General features: G+C 45.9%; 1 protein-coding gene across 1 annotated transcript in view; it reads right to left on the reverse strand.

Moving 5' to 3' along the window:
- LOC146833776 (tumor necrosis factor ligand superfamily member 6-like) overlaps window positions 1–15,029 on the reverse strand; it is a 65,655-nt gene extending 50,626 nt beyond the window's left edge. Inside the window, exons 1-2 of the mRNA XM_085600088.1 lie at window positions 14,293–15,029; window positions 2,222–2,267 (exon numbers count right to left, since the gene is read on the reverse strand). Of these exons, the coding sequence (XP_085456214.1) occupies window positions 2,222–2,267; window positions 14,293–14,637 (391 nt within the window). The 5' untranslated portion in view covers window positions 14,638–15,029. The remainder of the gene's footprint in view (window positions 1–2,221; window positions 2,268–14,292) is intronic.
- Between the last annotated feature and the right edge of the window lie 5,396 nt (window positions 15,030–20,425).

Genomic DNA, 20,425 nt, shown 5'->3' on the forward strand with positions numbered 1-20,425 from the left:
GTCATGCAAGGAGCTATTTGCGTCGCCTTGCGTGGCTTTGTAAAGAACTGTAACACAACATAGCGGATGTGCGCCATTACGGTACATTTTGAGCTGGTAGGTATTCCATGGGTGGAGCCTGGGTGTTCCTGTGCATCCAACCATGGATTTGAGGCAATTCCAGATCTACATATGTGTTTATACCTGGAATTGTGCCAAAACAGTACACCTCCCAGAGGATGACATAGCAAGGAGAAAAATCTTTTTTTTCTCCTCATTATTTCTTCTATGTGTGATGCATTCTGCATCACGGATAGAAAGAGATAAACGCCTCTTTGGATTGTTGCTGGGCAGGAAGGTACTCCTTCCTGCACAAAAGCAATCTGGCCCGTAGTGCAGGCACCCTTGCACAGTGGTGCAAGAGTTGCTGCCTTGGCGCTAGGCAGCACACAGTGCGCCAGTGCAATGAGAGACCAGAAATGCTCTAAATCTTTGTAAATATGACGCATTTCTGTTCTCTCTCTTTCACACAATGCATTGCATGAAATAATAAGAAATATACCCCTCCGTTCTACAATGGTTCTCCACCTAAAGAGGTAAGTCAGATGTGCTACGATCACATTAGCTTGATCTCTTCTGATGAATGGAGCCTTACGTGTGTGAAACTAATGTGAAATATGACCTTGAAAATGTTTTCCCTACCAGGGCTGTCACGCGGGAAGGGCAGCCTTTATTTACACCAGGCCTTGCGCATTTTCAGGACACTATTCCGGATGTAGTCATTTATGACAAATATGCACACAAGCCAGCGCAATCTGCACAACGTTTGACAGACTTCCAGACACAAACATATTATCATCACCAAGGCAGGAGCTCTTTGCGATGAAATGGGACTAACGTTGCACAGGTAAACAGATCTTATGCCGAACAGCATTGGGCTGAGGCATGGGTTGGATTGTAACCCAGAGGAAGCGTGAGATAGCATTTGGAGGAACATAGATGGGAAATTGCTCAAAATTCCACAGACTGGAAAGTAATAATATGAGCTGATGCTAGGTGCCCTTCCTACCTATACTTCCCCTGGTGTATGCGAGGCAATCTCGTTCTGACTTGAGGACAATTATTTTCTCGTTTGGGACAGAGGGGAAAACCACAATATTTATGGCTCCACATTACTCCTCTGCCCCCCCCTAGCAGTTTGAAACAGCAGCAAATGGTTTTGTGGGCCATACATAGCATACAATTATACATGGGTAACACATTAAGAAAGGGGATGTTGTTCACCTTACAGATCTAAGTGACATCACAGACGACTCAAGATTCACTACTGTTGTCTATTTAAAGTCTCTCAGAACCCCTTGTTGAAAAAGGTCCCCCTTATTCACTGTTACCCATCTATAATTCTACATGTTTTGTTAATTATTGTCTCCTCACATCATGTAGACCCCTTGAATGGGCAGGGGCAGGAAATACAAATACTTTTATGAAGTTACAAATAGGGGTGGGTGAAAAATTCCAGTCTACGTTCTGCTTGGAACGCAGAGTTCCAGCAAAAGTGCACCAACCACCGCATGGCAGAGATTTGTCTTGCATGCAGCTCGCCAACATTAATTTGGCAGGCGCAAGCAAAAATCTCCTTCCCCCAGTGCGATTTTTGGATGCCAGAACACCTTCTGCCGAGATTTCTCAACGTGGGCGGTCGTGGAAGGTACCGACTGTTCGCATTGAGAAAGCTGCAGCTCGAGTAGAAAATCTATTTGTGCGGCAGAGGAACGCAGCACCCTCTGCCACAGTGCGTGGTGCTGTTCACACTGATTTTGTAGCATGGAATAATCTGGTGCTAAAAGTCAGTGCGAGCAGCTCAACTGCCGAATTCCATACGCTCACGGAACTCCCCGGAATCTCGCCGAGTTTTTATGTAACTCCACAGAATTCCACGAAGTGAAGCTCCATGAGTTCCGTCCACATCTAGTTACAATAGGTGTACAGCTGAGGTGCAGTGGAGGGAAAGAAGTAGAAAGGTAGGCAGAATAGGTGGTTGGAGAAGTTATAAAGAAGACAATGAGGGGAGACAGGAAATAAAGACAGTGATGATGGAAAGGGCTACACAAAATGGTTCAAAAGAGAGTGACAGAATTGAGATGAGATTGAGAATTATTCTAGAGTAGGGCTCCCAAGAAATGGAGAGGGATAAAGCAGGCAGAGCATCAAACTGAACTAACAGATGAGGAACCCAACTCACCAAGCTGCTTTTCCAAGGCTGGAATGAGATGCCCATTGCTTGTAGACTGCAAGGAGAAAGAGAGACATTAACTAATATTGATAACAGGCTTTAAGATTTTAATGCATTTAGAAGACTGGAATGCTGTGATCCTCAACTAAGACATTCCATAGGCACTGAGATATGTATGGCTGGCACCTGCATTCTGCTCTAATATTCCAAAGTATGTTTTTCATTTGCTCCTTGTTTAATTTAGAACATCTTACCCTAAGTTTGTGGAATGTTCTAAAATAATTGGAACACTTTAGTCTTGGGCTATACTGGTCGTGAAAGGCCCCCTTCCTGCTTATAGGCCTCAGCTGCAGGGAGAGGGGCTTTAAAGAATGTATAACCTTGGCAGTGGGCTTTAATGCTATATTAAGGAAGAACCATGCTGGAGCCCAACTGGAGATTTAAGTGGTTTGAAGTAGAAAATATTATATATTTGGCATTGTTTGTTAAAAAAGAGAGATAATTAAATGCATCCCTTTAAAAAAAATCTATTGTTTTTACCACTGTCAGACCCCTTTTGGGGGTCAAGGGAAAATACTGGCTATTGGACCTAAATCAGTGGGGCTGAGGTTGTTTGCTTCTAATATCCGAGGACACGCTCTGCCATAGCTCTACAAATTGGGTCAAGAACATCTTTAGCACTTGATTCTCAGTGGTAGCAATGACAGTCTGATGCTTTTCAGGGAAGTAGCATGGAGGGGTTAGCTCAGTATTCAACAAATACACATTAGTATAATAAATCATTGTCCAACACAGCTGCTTGATTTACTTTCAAGAAGAAAAGTACTATATGTATGTATGTATAGGTTTACTTGTATAGCGCATTAACTGTCACCTAACGGGCATCCTGGCGCTTAGACTTTTGATGGAACCTGCACGATGTTATCAACCACTGTATGATTTACGCCACTCTTGGGAAGAGATGTGTTTTCAAAGCTTTCTTAAAAGAAGGAAGATCTCCCACACTCCTCAAAGCCAGCGGTAAAGTGTTCCACAAAGTTGCTGCTGAGAACCTGAAAGACTGGCCTCCCAACCGAGTCCTCAGGATTTTAGGGACTACCACCAAGCAGGCTGTGGCAGAGCGGAGAGATCTAGACGGAGTGTACCATGAGAACATGTTCTGCAAAGGGATGGGACCTTGTTCATGAAGGGCCCTAAAAACTATGCAGAGGGCTTTAAATTCGATCCGCTGAGGGACTGGCAGCCAGTGGAGGTCCCTGAGCGCAATGGTAGAGGAATCAGCACGCCGGCGTGACAGGGCCAATTTAGCAGCAAAATTCTGCACGCGCTGCAATTTTCCCACCAGAGTCACCGGGGCTCCCAGAAGTAGTGCGTTACAGTAGTCAAGTCTACTTAAGATGGTACTCCGCACTACCTCTGGTCTAGCCTGTGCTGGGAGCAGTGGTAGGATCTTCCTCAGCGTGCGAAGCAAAGCCATGCACGTTGCCACTGTTTTGTTAACAGATACATCCAATTGAAGATTGGAGCCGAAAAATACTCCCAAATTCCGCACACAGTCTGCCGGTGCACTAGTGCCCTGGAAGGAAGGGGGCCAAAAGTCCGACGGAAGAGGCCTGGGGGTACGGTCTATTGAACAATGTAAAACCTCAGTTTTGGAAGACCTCTTGCGACACCGCCTCCTTACCCTCAAACGAGAAGATAAGTTGGGTGTCGTCCGCATAGTTGGTGACTGCAATGCCAAAAGATTTTATCAGCTTGATCAGGGGGCGGAGGTAAAGATTGAAAAGGATAGGACTGATGGCTGACCCCTGAGGCACGCCCTGCCCAACCCTTCTGATGGTGGATTTGAACGGTGGCAGGGCCACTACCTGGTGTCTGTTATCCAGATAAGACACCAGCCAATCAAGGGCCAAGCCAGTCACCCCCACTTCCTCCAACCTCCTGATCAAGATCGTGTGGCTGACCGTGTCGAACGTGGCCGACATGTCGAGCAGCACTAAAAAGGCTGCCCGTCCTTGGTCGGCACGCATCCTGAGGTCATCTAGCACAGTCACCAGTGCTGACTCTGTCCCATGGGCTGGTCTAAAACCAAATTGGGCCACATCCAGGCATGCATTGGTCTCCAGATAGCTGGAAAGATGTTTTGTAGCCCATTTCTCCAAGATTTTGATTGGAAAAGGGAGAAGGGAAATGGGCCTGTAATTGGCAGGGCAAGAAGGATCCAAAGTTTCCTTCTTAAGAAGTGGAGACACCACTGCCAACTTCCAGCAATCCGGTACTCGTGCAGACCTGAGGGATTGACAGCAGGTCGAAAATAATGGCGGAAAGAGTTCTTCCCGAAATAGCTTCCAGAATTTGTGAGGAAGTGGATCAAGGGGCGAGCCCAAGGAGACGCTATTAGCCAGTGCACTAAATTCCTCGAAAGATGGAACCGGGAAACTATTCAGGCATGCTAAACCAACATCTCCCTCCATGACAGTCAAGGTAGGAGTGGGCAAAGACTGGGTGCCTGAGCTTGACGAAATAGCAAGGTTGCTCAAAATGGTGGCAATCTTCTCCTCGAAGGCCTATGCCAACAAGTCGCACAAAGATTGAGATACAGGGACATCGTTTGCAATACAGGCAGGACGCGATAGGTCTTTAACAATTTTAAACAGCGCCTGAGATTTGTTCGCCGCCGACAATAGAGAATCCTCTAGGAATTTAGCTTTAGCACATCTAATCTGTGCTTTATAAGTTGCCAAAGTTTGCCTAAAACAGGCTCTATCTGATTCCCGGTAGTGTTTTCTCCAGGCACGATCCGCCCTCTTGCACTGGAGTTTGGATTGAAGCAGTTCCTCTGAAAACCACGGCATAGCATAAGTGGACCTATCTCTAGTTTTTCGCAGTGGAGCTAATGAGTCAAGTGAAGCCACAATTCGCTGGCTAAGGGTTTCGTAACTCGCATCCACACTATCTCCCAAAGAAAAACCCATCGGAAGCAAGGCAGGCAGGGTGGACTGCTTCAAAAGCTTGGACCATTGTCTACTCACCCTAGTAGCACCTAGGCTACCTTTCTTCGTAAAGGCTGCGGGGAGTGAAAGGGTGAAGTGAACCAACGCATGGTCTGTCCAACATTGAGGTTGAGTGTTCTGTATAGCTACTTTCCCTATATCTGCAAAAATCAGATCCAAAATATGACCTTTTGAATGGGTCGGCAAGGATACTAGCTGTTGCAATTGTATGTTACTACAGGCCTGCTCCAGATCTTTAAAAGCGGAATCCGTTGGACCTTCTGGCCATAGGTTGAAATCTCCCAATACCAAGAGTCTAGTGTGGGAGTTAGATAAATCATAAATCAGGTCAATTAGCACTGATACCTCTGATAAAGAACTGGCCAGGGGGTCTATAACACAGCAACCCTGTGTATAGAACACCTCCCTGACTATTTAGGGAAAAGCCCAATAGTTCGTAGCCTGGAATGGCCTTGATGTCAAACTGGGAAAGATGTAAGGTCTCCCTAAAAATCAGGCCGACTCCACCTCCCCTGGCTCCCACCCGGGGTTTATCTTTGATTTTATAGCCTGGAGGGCAGGCTAGGCCCGGATCCCCCATACTGTCTATTCTAGTCCAGGTCTCTGTCATGAAGAGTATATCGATCTTCTCGGACTCTATGAGGAGCACGATTTCCTCATGATGTTTACTAAGCGATCTTACATTTAGTAGACCACAAGACAATGTTTCTGGGAAACTACTGGTGCTATGTAGCTCAGCCAAAGGCTGAATAGTGGCACTGGGATTCAGGCTTAGGAGCTCATCTCGAGAATAGATAAACTCACCCTGCGATGAAGAGGCAGCCTTTCCTGCACCCGTCGCGTCCCGTGCACGTACGGGCGCAAACGGGCTTACCTCTGGCGCACCTCCGGCGCGCTCCCGCTGCGCGCCATCGCTGCGCGCTTGTACCCCACGCATCTTAAATGGCCGTAAGCGCGGGAGTCTGTGTAGACCACTAGGGCCACACCAAAGATGGCGCCCCAAAGTGTCAGGCCCTGATCTCCCCCCACCCAAGATGGCGGCCTTGAATCGCCGCGACGCGGAGGATGTATGGCCTGGAAGTCCCTAATTCCCGCAAAATGCGGGGTGACAAACAATTATCGTGCAGTGTCAGGACCTAGGGAGAAATATCAGCCCAGAAATGCAGCAGGTAAGAAAGCAGCGCTAGTCCAGTAAAAGCCCGGCGCGATCGTGCAGTTAAAAATTAAAATAATTAATAGCAGGAAGCAAGCGTGAGCGCTGCTTAAAAGAGTCTATAATGTTGCCTAAAACTAAATGATTATCAGAGGAAAATGTACTTGATACAATATGGTGGCCTGATGTTAGTGTAAATCGGTGCTTCTTCCTACTATTGACCCTAGTCCCCTCCTTATGATCCAGATGGTTCCCTCCTCAGGTCTGGTTCTAGCATGATCAGGGTGAGGTGAAGATTACCCTTGTTATCTTGTGTTAGTGTACAGTGTTCTTTTTTTCTCAGTTCACCCATTGTGGGTGGTTAAGCAGCTCCTCCTGTGTTCATTTGCTCACCTGCTTATAGGCTGAGTGAAAGACTGAAGTTCCTCTCTGCCCCCTTAGTCATCATGTCTAGGCAATGCAGTTGCAGTTGGAGGTGGAGGCTCAGGGGAGTGCCGGATCTTCTTACGGCTATTCCAGTAAGTGCTCTATACAGCCCCACTCATATTGTTCAGGTCAGATAGGTGAGACAAGCATGGTTGGGCTCAAGCAAATGGTGAGGCCTCACACAGGCATCTGTGTTTGGAGGGGAACCACAGCCTGAAGTCACACCGCAGCTCTGGTTCACACTGCAACTGGATGCAGTGGTTTAAGGCCACAAGTGGTTTCCCAATTTAGATGCAGCAGCTCAGGTCATACTGCTACTTCATGATTCCTACCAGCACTTGAGTCAGGCTGGGACCCGCTTACTCCAGGGCACACAGATCATTCTCTACAATCCTCCACTTTCGCCGACCCACCTCACATGTGTCATGCTTCACTTCGCTCCTCCTGCAGGGTTGGCACTCTACTGCCCTCTTTAAGCGGGAAGACTGACTTCTGCATGATTCAGGATAGATAACCAGTTCTTGCAGCAAAAGGTGGACTCAGCTGATGTCTCTTCACCACTGGGAAACTGTCTGTCAGGCAAATACCAGCTCTGGTTGCCCAGCAGACCTCTGATTACTCTGTGGAGCACTCACTTCCTTGGTCAGAGACAATTTAGAACTGGAGCAACAAGTGGGTTAGTGAGTCCGCCTTTTATATATTCATAGCAGATGGGAGATGCAGATACACTGTTTGCACTTTCAGAACCAAATTGGGTTGGTTCTCCTTTCAAGCATCCTTTTCAGGCTGCTCTCAAGATACAACCTTTGTGTAAAGGGATGCTCGTCACAGTCACCAGCCTAAAGCACCCACAATATAGGCACAGAGAGGTGTGAGCTGTTTGCACCTGGCTGTCATCAGCAGCATTGAACAGTGATCCAGAGGGAGACAAAAGACTGGTCTCACCGAAGGGGTTCCTTTCACCTTTAACAACAGAGAGTGCAGTCCCACCTTTCACCTCTACCACCTACCAAATGGCAGTGCTTCAGGAAGACTAATGAGCAGCTCCTCTCAGCCAAAGGCCTAATCAAATTTCTCCAGGATGCTTGTCTCAACTTATCAACTTCAAAGTGTTCAAATCTCCTTCCTCCAGTTTCAGGTATGTCAGCAATATACTTCCACTGTTTGGGAGAACAACCTCACCACCATATTGTACACATGGTCTTGTACACATGGCCAGATTCAACATATCTAAAATTGATCCTATATACCTCCACTACTCTGGTTTATTCATACACACCATTGATGCACCATACACAAACACTTACAGCATACACTTGAAATGTTCGCCCCAAGTTCTGGGTTATTAAATACGACATAATTTTACAAAAATGGATGAAAAGACCTCCACTCCAGTGACACAGATAAAAAGGCCTTGGCTATATCATAATGCTTTTTTCTAGCACAGAGCTGAGAATTTGTTGTATGTGCCTACAGGACAGAAAGTGTTTTGTTTTTTTAAACTTGTTATTTCTCTGAGTTAGTGCTTTATTTTCAGATAGCACAGCTCAGAAACAGTGAGCAAGGTTTGCCTCTCTATGTTTCGGAGTTGTGGTGTCTGAAAAGACAGCACTAATTCAGAGAAATATCAGGTTAGGTTACCCACTGCAGGGCTAAATCAGGCACTCAGCTCTGCATTGCACCAGAAAAGTCCATCATGATAAAGTCCCTGGTCACAACTATGAATTCACAATACACAGCAAACTGCCATCACCGCTCTATGTACTAAACCTATGACAGGGACAACAGTCCACTGTCTGTACAAGGAGGGAATGCTTGGTACACCCTCTAGGTTACAGGATAAGTCCAGGACCTCACTAATGTCAAGGTCACGCCTGGGTCTTCACACACACTAGATCAGTGTGAGGTTAGTGCCAAAATCAAAAACAAGGATACCAGCTATTTGCAGTCAGGCACTCAGGGTAGGGGAACACAACTGTACTTCATGCAGCGGCCATCTGCGCCCCAACAACCACCAAAAGGAACTATGTTGAAATATGCCTCTGTCAGAGCATGGTTAGCAATAGAAAATTGTCAGAAATTGGGTACACCAGTTCTGAAGACGAAGCATTGACTTCAACAGCTGATGTGCCAGGCTTCTCCACGCAGTTGAGGGGATGAGTTGATCGTCTCTCTACTGTGGCAGTGATGCAGTGGTTCCAATGTGTCGGTTCCAAGTTCGATGCACCGGTTCTGTTCCCACAACAGTGGCGATGCGTCAATTCTGCTCACGCAGCATAGGATGCATTGGTTCCAATGGAGAAAGCACCTGGATCTACTTCCAATTGACCAGGCACAATAGCAGGGAGTAAGACTTTGATATTCCTGAGTCTTAAGACAGTAAGCAAGCCAGTATGACCTTGGAGACCACTCTAAGTTCAAGCAATAGTCCAGTTCTTCCTCAGCAGGGCAGAGGGTAGCAGGCAGCAGGACAGCACAGTAGAAAATCAGTTCTTTTAGAGCAGCTGTCCAGCAGAGTGGCAGTCCCTGTAAGGAACACAGCAGTCCTTCCTTTGGTAGGGTTTCTTTGAAGGTCCAGTAGTGTACGATTTGGTGGGGTCAGAGACCCAGTACGTATACCCAGTTATGCCTTTGAAGTGGAAGTGACTTCAAAGAGGTGCTTTGAAGTGCACAGAGTTACTCCCTCCCAGCTCTGTATCCAGACTGACTACAGGGGGGTATGCAGCCCTTTGTGTGGGGACAGGACACTGCCTATTCAGGTGTAAGTGACAACTCCTCCCTCCCATCCTGCCCAGGATGACCCATCAGGATGTGGATGGCCTTTCAGTCACACCTACCTTTCCTTTGTTTCTGGCTCTCTAGAAGGAATGTACAAAGCCCAGCTGTGTATTGGAGACAGGCTGCAGGCAGACAGAGCTAAAAGTGGCATTTCTAAAATAGTGATGATAAATTCAACTTTACTAGCAAAGAGGATTTATCATTCTCCTTCCAATGATATGAAACATGACAGAGCTACTCATTCTTAATCAGGAATTACGTCTTATAAGTGTAATAAGGAATATCCCGTGTTATCCTATTGGAAAGGTAGGCTTCACAGTAGTGAAAAATAAATTTGGGCGTTTTTCACTACCAGGACATGCAAAACTTAACAGTGTATGTGCTACCTTTTAATTACACAGCACCCTCCCCTATAGGCTACCTAGGGTCTACCTTAGACGTGACTTATATGTAATAAAAGGGGAGTTTAAGGATCGGCAAAGGCTTTTAAATGCCAAGTTGACATGGCAGTAAGTAGCACACACAGGCTCTGCATTAGAAGGACTGGGACCTGTTTAAAGTGCTACTTGTGTGAGTAGCACAATCAGTGCTGCAGGCCAACTAGAATCATTTAAGGTACAGGCCATAGGCACATGTAGTGCACCCTACAAGGGACTCATAGATAAATTAAATATACTAATTGTAGATAATCAATTAAACCATATTTTAGGAGAGAAGTTCATGCACTTTAGCACTTGTTGACAGTGGTAAATGGCTCAGAGTCCCAAGTCCAACAAAAATAAATCAACAAAAAAGTGAGGCAAACAGGCAAAAGGTTTGGGGAAGACTATCCGAGGGCTGTCATGTCTAACATTTGACCCCCCTCAGCTGAAAGTGGGGAGAGCTGCCCAACCTCTTGGGCGTTCACATTACTAAGGTAAAAGAACCTGGAAAGACCATCAGCATTAGTGTGGTCTACTTCAGGTCTGTGTTCTACCTTAAAGTTTATTCTCTGTGGGGAGATGGACCACCTCAACAATTTTGGATTCTCATCCTTCATTTGCATTAGCCATCCGACGGACCTGTGGTCTGTCTGAATCAGGAAGTGAGTCCCAAACAGGTATGGTCTCAACTTCTTCAGTGCCCAGATAGCACTCCGCCTCTGTTCCTTGGGAAGTAACCTCCTATAGAAGAAAGCTACAGGCTGGTCTAGGCCCTCGTCATTTAGCTGTGATAACACTGGCCCTATGCCATGTTCATTGGCATCTGTTTGAACAATGGATTCACTGGAAAGTCAGGGACCTTGCACATGGTCTGCTTTTGGTAGTCAAATGCTTTTTGACATGCCTCTGTCCAAATCACATTTCTGGACTGCTTCTTTGAAGTCAGCTCTGCCAAGGGGGCAACAATGGTGCCATATTCCTTGACAAACCTCCTGTAGTACCCTGTCAGGCCTAAGAAAGCAATAACCGTAGTTTTGGTTTTGGGGGCCTCCCAGGCCATGATAGTCTCTTTTTGGCCTGGAGGGGCTGCACCTTACCCCTGCCCACTAGGTGTCCTAAGTACACCACAGACCCCTGCCCTATCTGGCACTTACTGGCCTTGATAATCAAGCCTGTTTGTTGTAGGGCCTGAAGCACTTCCTACACTTTGCTAAAAGATGGTCCTTCCAGCTGCTAATGAAGACAGCTATGTCATCCAAGCAAGCAGCACTGAAGGCCCCCATACCAGTTAAAACATAGTTCTGGAAGGTGGCAGGGGAATTCTTTAATCCGAAGGGCATCACTTTGAATTGGTATATCCAGAAGTAAGGTCAAAAGTACTCAGGAACTGGGCAGCCTCTAATCTGTCAATCAGCTCATCAGCCCGGAGAATGGGATTGTAGTGATTCCCCTTCTGGCCCACTTTCACTCACCGTCACACAGCTGCATCTTCTAACACAATAGTTTTATCATATGAACTGTGCCCTGTCCCTTTGGCAGAGAAGAGAATTCCAAAAGAGAGGATTGTTCTGGAACGACAGCAGTACCTGACATGCAGCCTTGCTTAAACTAAGTTTACACTCATGATGCAGACCACCTAACTAAAAACTTCAGGTATTGGGTCTGAGACCAATCCCAGAGATCTTGTATATATTCCTGTGATCCCACAGTAAGGGTAGACCTAGACAAATATACAATTTGCCATGGTTGGGATGTTCATTCTTCACACCCTATTTGTAATACTAATTACATTGTTTTGTTGCATCTGCCTAATGATTGCAGAACATTTGCTTCATATTAGACTACAATAGCTTAAATAAAGGGATTGTAAACTTTTTTTCATGTCTTTCTTATGTTACTATGGGCATGCATGAGTAAGTAAGTGTGTAACAAAAGGGGAGGATCTGTTGCCACAGTTTCCTTGGGGACTACAGGGTCATGTTTGAGGTTGTTGAGATCACCTGTTACTCTGTGAAGGTTAGAAGATCAGGTGAGAAACTGAGAGCTAGTCAGGATTGGGCTGACAGGTATTAAGGTTATGCAGATACTCAGTCCCTACATTCTGACGTCCTGTCACTCTTATGCACAGTTTTGCTTTTCCAACAGAATCCGTGTAACAGGATGAGTATAAGCCTTGGTGACTGAATTGAGCCCCCTGTAATGTACACAGAACCTGAGTTCTGGTGTAGTGCCCACTGGGGCAGCCTTTGGTACCAGCACAACTGGGCTGGACCAGGGGCTGCTGGACGGTTCAATCACCCCCAGCATCATAGAAATCTCATCTTTAATACTGATCCTCACTTTGTCAGCCTGTCAGTTTTATTCCTTACAGGGATGTTGTCTCCTGTGCCAACATCTGGGTACACAGCCGGGTAGTCCCAGGAGTGAGGGGAAAAAGAGAGGAGTACTGTCCCAGCAACATGTGACAGTTCCTCTGCTGTTCTGAAGTCAGGGTAGGGGAGAGGTTCACACCTTCCAATGACCCATCCTTCTCTTCAGAGGCTAAAAGATCAGGTAGAGGTTAAATTCTCCTCTTCCTCCCCTCCATCTGTCACCAGCAACATGGTGACTTCAGACCTCTCAAAGTGTGGTTTAAGACGGTTGATTTGGAGCACCCTTTGTGGTGCCTGGGGTCTTGAGGTCCACCAGACAGGTGACCCCCCCTTCCTCTCAACTATCTCATAGGGCACAGTCCAATGGTCTTGGATGGCCCTGAGCTCCATGGGTTCTATCAACCACACTTTCTGCCCAGTCTGTAATTTCACAAGGGTAGCCGTTTGGTCATACCACTGTTTCATCCCCTCCCGGTCAGCCTCAAAATTGTCAGAAACTTGCTTCCACAACTTGGCCATCTGGCTCTTAAAGGCTAGCATGCATCTAACTTCATCCTTGGGAGGTGTCCAGGAAGCTTGCTCCCACCCTTCCTTTACCAGACTGTGAGGTCAGCATACAGGATGACCAAACAGAAGCTAAAAGGGGCTAAATCCAACCTCGCTTCTGTGGTACCTCGCTGTAAGCAAAGAGAATGCATGGCAAGAGAACGTCCCACTTATGCCTCAGGGCCTCAGGTAGGCCCTTGATCATGCCTTTGAGGGTCTTGTTGAATATTTAAACAACCCCATTGGTTTATGGTTTAGATACAAGTCCAATTTCCTGAGAAAATTATATAAACTCCAAAGCATAAGTCCATGCAGTAGTATTTTTTCAAGTGTTCGTCCTTGGCCTTTATTCTGTAACTTGTATCTTGGGAAGACTTTTTTGATCTCAAAACATACTTCAGTTCTTCAATGATACAACCAACAGCCACAGTTCTTGCCAACACGTGTTTCGTCTAATGGTGATAACCATAGACTTCATCAGGGCGTGGACTTCTATATCAGTTCAACACAACAAGTATTGACTGCCTCTATCATGGACAGCCTTCGTTTGATATGACCGACAATGTAAAACCAGGTCAGGTGCTTTCAGTCGCTAATATCGATTTATATTCATCAATCAATGTGTGGTCTCAGTAACATCAGCCGGTATCCTTTAAGTTGACAGCAAGTAGCTATGGCGACTAATGCCGGTACAGTCCATGGCGTATCCCCCACCACTTTCTGAATTAGCCTACACTCCCTAATATAAACAAATAATGCAGAGTAGTCTTCCATCCCCCCCACTGCCCCCTTCATTACCGCACCCTCCTGCACCCATATACAAAAAACTAAATTACCGGGTGACTTGCCATCCACTGACCAACCTAGGCATTACCCTCCCCTCTCCTGGCTGAATATAATAAATAAATTACCTGGTATGCTAATACCCACATGTACAACTCTCAACGCTACTCACCATCTTCCCCATCAAACATAAATGCCTCATAAGTGGTATTGTGACACCCTCATGCTCCACCCTTCCATCTCAGATAAATATAATATCTGCTGTTCTGCCACCCTCTCATACCACCCTTGGTACATTCCCTCAGTAGTGTAACACACAATTATGAGGCCCGCCTTAAAGAATGTGACGATGGGCCGCTGAGTCTCCCAGGCTGGTGGAAGCCATACCTAAAAGGCTGCAGAAAAGTACTTGGTGACTTTGTTGCTAAACATTTCTTCCTGTTTATCTGCTAAATATGGAGGTAATAAAGAGGAGCAATATTACTACTACAGTCAGGTTTTATACAACAATTTAGCATAGCCCTCTAAATAGGTTTATTTGCTATTTCAAAGTTCTAACTATAGGGTTATACACAATGAACCTTACCTGTTTGAGGGTGACTAGGTTCTCCCGCAGTTGGAGAATCTTATACATCCCAAGTCCAACTCCCAAGAGTGCCAACAGAATGAGGAGAAAAGTAAGAGTATGGCAGATGTAGGAGCAAGCCATCTTCTTCTTACGTGTCCGGATAGGGAATGGAGGGGCGGTTGGCATTTGGGAACGGACGGCAAAGGCATCGGAATAATTCCTCTCCTCCCAGGGTACCTGTCCATAAGCCATTGGCAGTGTACGAGGATTGAGAGGTAAAGCCATGCTGGGAAGTGGGATCCTTTGCTGAGTTGGATCTATCTGTTGTGTCAAGTCAGTCATCAATTCTCTTGGCTTTGCCATTTTTCACCGATGAATCTTCTCTGGATCTTCTCAATTTTCCACTGTAGAGCAAACAATATTCGTTTTGCCGTGCTGTACCTGGCTGACAAGGCAAATTGGGCTCGAAGATAACACTTTGTGCTTGAATCTATCAGTATCACCGCCCACCAAGACAAGAAACACCCACACTTCTTCCTACTTCACGCTGTAAAAGTCCACTTCAGAAAGAGAAAGGTTTCCACCAGCCACCTCCGTCGTTTACTATGTACTGGCAACCTTGCAGGTTACCCCTGCGCCTGTCATAGGCGGGCTAAAGGTCTCTTACTGTGCAGGTACGGTGAAAATGCTCACTATTTTTGTAAAGAATTCGATTCATGATGAAGGTGTTGTGTTGATACGCTCAGCCACAGTGGACAGTAATAATATAGAACAAGTTGAAAGGGCGGAAGTATTTGTGGGGAAGTGAGTCATGTCGGGGGCAAGACGAAATTTATTTTCGAGAGAAAACTAAACTAAAGACCTGCATCTTTAAGACATCGGATGGCCACTTCCTGCTGTTTTGAGAATCAGAAGACCACTTCCTGCAGAGCTAAGTGACCTTGCTGCACACACACGAGTGTGTGCTGCTAACAAGTGCACAGCAAGGACTTTGCAACCTTTACAGCTGCATAAGAACTGGTTGGGGATTTACATTCCCCACAATACAATTGAATGCATAGCAGCTTGTTGTCAAGTATGTAACACTGTCTCTCAGGTAGTGCCAATTGTTGCACATGATCAGTAGACACTATAGAAGGGATGTCTGAGGCCTTTGGGGAAAGAGGTGTCTGCCAATCTTTTGCCCAGTATCATTGGGGAATTACATCTTCGCCCTGTCACTGTCCAATTAGACGGTTGATGCATTTGATGGTATGCTACCAGAATACTCAGTTTTAAATATCGTTGTGCAAAAATATCATATCCGGAACATTGACTACTACAATATTGTGGAGATAGGAATGTAAAAGACGTGTTTGTGTGTGTGTGTGTGTGTGGAGAGCAAGGGGGGGTCCTGATACAGTGAGGAGGAGGAGGCACTGATGTTGAGTGTGGAGGGGTTAGAGCAAGAATGGCAAGCTGAGTGGGGTTGCAGAAGAGAGGGGCTGCAGGTGTGGAAGCAGCCTAGAAGCATGGGTGGGTGGTGTCACAGAGGCAAAGGGAAACCACGAAGGGGGCATAGATATAGGGGGAGTTGAGGGGTGGGGTCACAGAGGAAAGACAATACCTGTGAGGAAGAAGGGGGTCATAGATGTAGGCGGAGTCTCGGGCACAGAGCAAAAATGGGTAGAGAGTAGGGGTCAGAGGAGGAGGAGCATAGAGGAGTCATGCCAATTGTGGATAAACAAGCAGTGCCCCACCCCCTTCAGCACATAGATGGGGTGAGCAAATAGGGTGGGACTTATGGTAGGGAACACCAACATTTTTTTTACTGCCCCACCCCAACAATGTGTTTTGGAGAGGGAGCAGTCAAATTTGGGGGTGCAATATTTAAAGGGGTGCTGGGGTGCACTATGAAAGGAATCATAGGTTTCACAGAATAATGTGGCTTGTTGGGTTTTTGGGGGGCTACTCACAGTTTTATATTGCTCCCTTTCCTCCATGGGGAGTAACCCAAAAGGGGTATGGGGGACTTGGGGAATAAGATGGGATGGTCTCCATTACCAACCACAAGGGGGCGCCACACAGACCTTCTACGATTATGGTATTAAAAGGGCCCCTAGGGGTATAGAAGGACTGGTCGCATGGGGGCAATTTCTTGTGAGATTCCCTCTTCTTTATTCACCCACCAGAAGGGGGCACCCAAAAGTGACAATTGATGTGCTGCTACTGAAAGTGGCTGAATAAGGTAAAGAAACAGAAGGAAGGCGACCATGGAGTGACACTTGGAAGAATGGCCATCTAAGCACATTTGGGCTCCTCACAAAGAGAGGGAAAAGTGGGTGGACAGCCAGCATAAATACATGCTGTGACATCTGAGAGCATTCAAATTTGCTAAATAAGGGGGAGTGGATGAATGAGGCAAAGAGAGGGCCCTTGTGGCAATTGGTTGGATGGAGTGTAGAGAAGAATCATGGCATGTAAAATTGGCAGCAGTGTATGGGTTGGCAGCATCTGTAGGTAGCTTGGGGTGCTTACCTAGTCATTTGTTCTCCTCAGATTGGGTATATGATCCACAGAGGGAAGGTCAATCTTATGTGGTGGCAGATGATGTACACATAATCTAAAGAATTATAGTCTGGATGTGCTGAGAGGAGCAGTACTGAGTAGTAAGTGGATATGGGAGACTGAGCAATGTGTATCCAACCGGTCAATGGAGGCTGAACAGTGACAAAAGCACCCAGTTACCGTGAGAATGCAAATGGAGGGACAAGAGGAAGGATGTTTATGGTCATTCAAAGGCTTGAAAATGGGTGGATACACTTCCAAAATTGGGATACTAGGAGGGAACATATATGGGGCAATGAGAAAGGGGTGTCAAAAGGTCAAAAAGAGATCATTTCATTTTTTTTTTTTTCTTTTCATTAGTCTTTATTATCGATCATTTTCATCGTAAAAAGACAGTTACAAAATGAACATTTCATACAAGATTAAATAAGATAAATGTCTAAAAACACAGATCGGCTAAAAACATAAGATGAACACAATACTAAAAACTAATACCTCCTATTTCTAATAATCCAGGCCCAACCTAAAAATTTGGCCACTGCCACTACAATACATTCACTGGTGTCAAATCTTAAGATATTTAGTGCCTCAAGCCCTTGTCTGGTACCCAAAGTGCGACATAGGGGTTTAAGCCATTTGGTCCGGGGGGCGGCATATGCCAGACAAACGTAAAATATATGACCCACTGTTTCCGGACAATCTATACACCAACGACAGGAATCGGAGGTAACACCCTTCCATTTTTTTGTAAATAATTTAGTAGGTAGGCTGCCAACCTTCATTTGATGATAGAGCTTCCTATCGATGGGTCTAGTAATGGTGTCCCAGTAGGCTTCTAAAAGAAGGACATTTTTCTCCACGAGAAACCTACCAGACAGAGACTCCACTGGGGCTAAGGTTAGTTGTTTTTGATTGACCATTGACCAATAAAGGCCTTTAAAAACTTTTTTGGGGGGGAAGGTGTTAGAAACTGGATCGGTCCAAAGGGTACTCAGGCCCATGGAATCCAATAGTGAGCTAACTTGTTTAAACCACTGGATATTGCCGGCGCCCAAAATGGCACGGACGTCCAGGAAAGCCTTTGCGTATGGCCCTAGTTCCGGGACCGTCCATAGTCTCCTCCAAAAAGCCAATGGTTTAAACCTGGCAATGTCTTCAAAAGAATGACAGCCAAGGTCAAGCAATAACGGTTTCACTGGGGTAGAGCAAGGGAGACCCGTAAGAAGCCTAAAAAATTTATATTGGGCCTTGACCAAGGGGGAAAGATCAGAAAAACCCCAAAGTTCAGCGCCATAAAGGATGGCTGAATTGATCCTGGCATTGTAAATTTTGATGGCGGGACCGATTGTTTTCATCTGGGATTGTTTTTGTTCTTTTACCAAACACCCCGAAAGTTGGGCAAATTTAAGGGATAAAACATCTATTTGTGGCTTCCAATTCAGTTTGTTTTCGAAAACAACCCCTAAATAAGTCATGACTTGGGCACGTTCAAGGGTGTCCTTATTCATGGTCACATTACCAGTTGCGCATTTCCCTTTATTAAAAACCATATATTTAGTTTTCGAAACATTGACTGACAGATCAAAGTCAGAGCAGAAGTTAGTGAAAACATTCAAGGCTACCTGTAAGCCGGACAAAGTCTGCGATAGAAGAAGGGTGTCGTCGGCAAACATGAGGAGTGGAATTTTTGTTCCTCCCAGCATGGGGGCGTCCGTAGGCGTAGATAAAAAGTACTTAACAACACTGTTAATGAATAACAGAAACAGTGTCGGCGCCAGGACGCATCCTTGCCTGACACCCCTGTTAACTTTAAACCTATCGGTGACCTGTCCTTGATTCCCCCAACGTACTTGGGCGAAGTTGTTGTCATGCAACCTGATAACTAAATGTAGGAGGTCAGCAGGCAACCCTAACTCTGCTAAAACCGCCCAGAGTTTAGTCCTATTGACTAAGTCAAAAGCTGACCGAAGGTCAACAAAAGCGGCGTACAAAGTACCGCCGCAAAGGTAAACCGTTTTCCAGACGATCAGTTGGAATTTGAACGCCTGGTCGATGGTACTAGTGCAGGGTCTGAACCCGGCCTGCAGGGGCGAGATGGTGTTCTCCTGCTCTATCCAAGTCAGGATTCTAGCCAGGATCATCCTAGCTGTGATTTTTTGGACCGAGTCAATTAAGCTAATCGGGCGGTAGTTCCCTGGGCAGGAGCGATCACCCTTCTTAAAGATGGGCAAGATTTCAGTGCCCATCCAGGATTCAGGAATGGCGGCCCCCTTAGCTATAGTGGTTGCCATGAGTGCGATGTAAGGCACCCAATTTCCAAGGTCAGATTTAAAAAGGTCCGCTGGGTAACAGCCAATACCTGGAGCCTTTCCGCTGGGAACCCTGGATAAAGCCAGCTCAACCTCTTTACAGTCAAATTTAAAATTCGAGGGAGGGAGCGTTACCTGGAAAATTGGAGAAGCGGTCACTTCTTTCAGATTCGGATCTGAGAACTGGCGTTCGAAATGAGACACCCAGACGTCAGGGAGTACATGGTTAGAGGGGGTCTGTAAGCACGGAGAATTTCCCCATTTTACAATTTGCCAGAACAGAGTCAAATTCCTCTGTTTACTGGCAGCCAAAAGATCATTCCAATGATCGCTGTCCCAATCTTTTTTGGCCAGAGCTTTGGCCGAACTATAATGCTTCCTAGCAAGACGAATATTTGCCTGATTTTTGGATTTAATGGCAAATTTCAGTTTGCTATAAGACTCACGACAAGCCTTGTTATACCAAGAATTAGATTTGTGACTAATAGATTTCCTGGCCTTACAAGGCTTGGAGAAAAGGGACTTCAGGTCTGAAAATAATTTCTCGTGAATAGAGGTGGACTCGGCTACGACTTCCTCGTGGCTCAGAAGAGATTGGAGGTCAGCCACTGCTCGAGAAACTTTAGAACTGATCACGGAGAGTACTACGCTGTCTAGGGCAACCTTGTCCCAACGCACTCTCCGTTGATTGTTGGTTAAAAGGGCAGTAGCAGTAACAATCTCTGTAGGTATGTTTATGGGGGCTGAACACAGTAGAAAGTTCAGGGTAAGGGGATTGTGGTCGCTCTCTGGGCGATCCAAGATCGCCATGTCACTTAATAGGTTCCAAAACTCAACTTTAATCAAGGCATCGTCGATTCTGCTACTACGTCGACCATCGGAAAAAGTGACCTTACCAGTCTTATCCGAGGGAGTCCGACCATTTGCTGCCCTGAATCCACGCTCCATACACAGGGACATCCACTGGATGGCAGATTCGGTCCACTTCTTAATGGGTGGAAGGTCGAGTAGGGGGATATTCAGGATTGTGTCCACTTCCGTTGTAAGTGAGTCCCAAGCAAAGAGCAACGGCTCAAAGCAGCAATTTAAATCGCCCACTATTACCACATTATTGCAAGGGTTGACAGTTTCCAAAAAACCATCCAGTTGGAGAAAGGTATTAGTACCTTTCCCACCTGGAAGGCCCCTGTTGTATACATTAATAATCAGGGTGTCGGGTTTGTTTTTGTGTTGTAACAGAATAATCAAAATATCAGGGTTATCAATTGATAACTCAGTAATTCTGTCGATTAAAC

Source organism: Triturus cristatus, chromosome 4_2, assembly GCF_964204655.1.
Source record: "Triturus cristatus chromosome 4_2, aTriCri1.1, whole genome shotgun sequence".
NCBI lineage: Eukaryota > Metazoa > Chordata > Amphibia > Caudata > Salamandridae > Triturus > Triturus cristatus.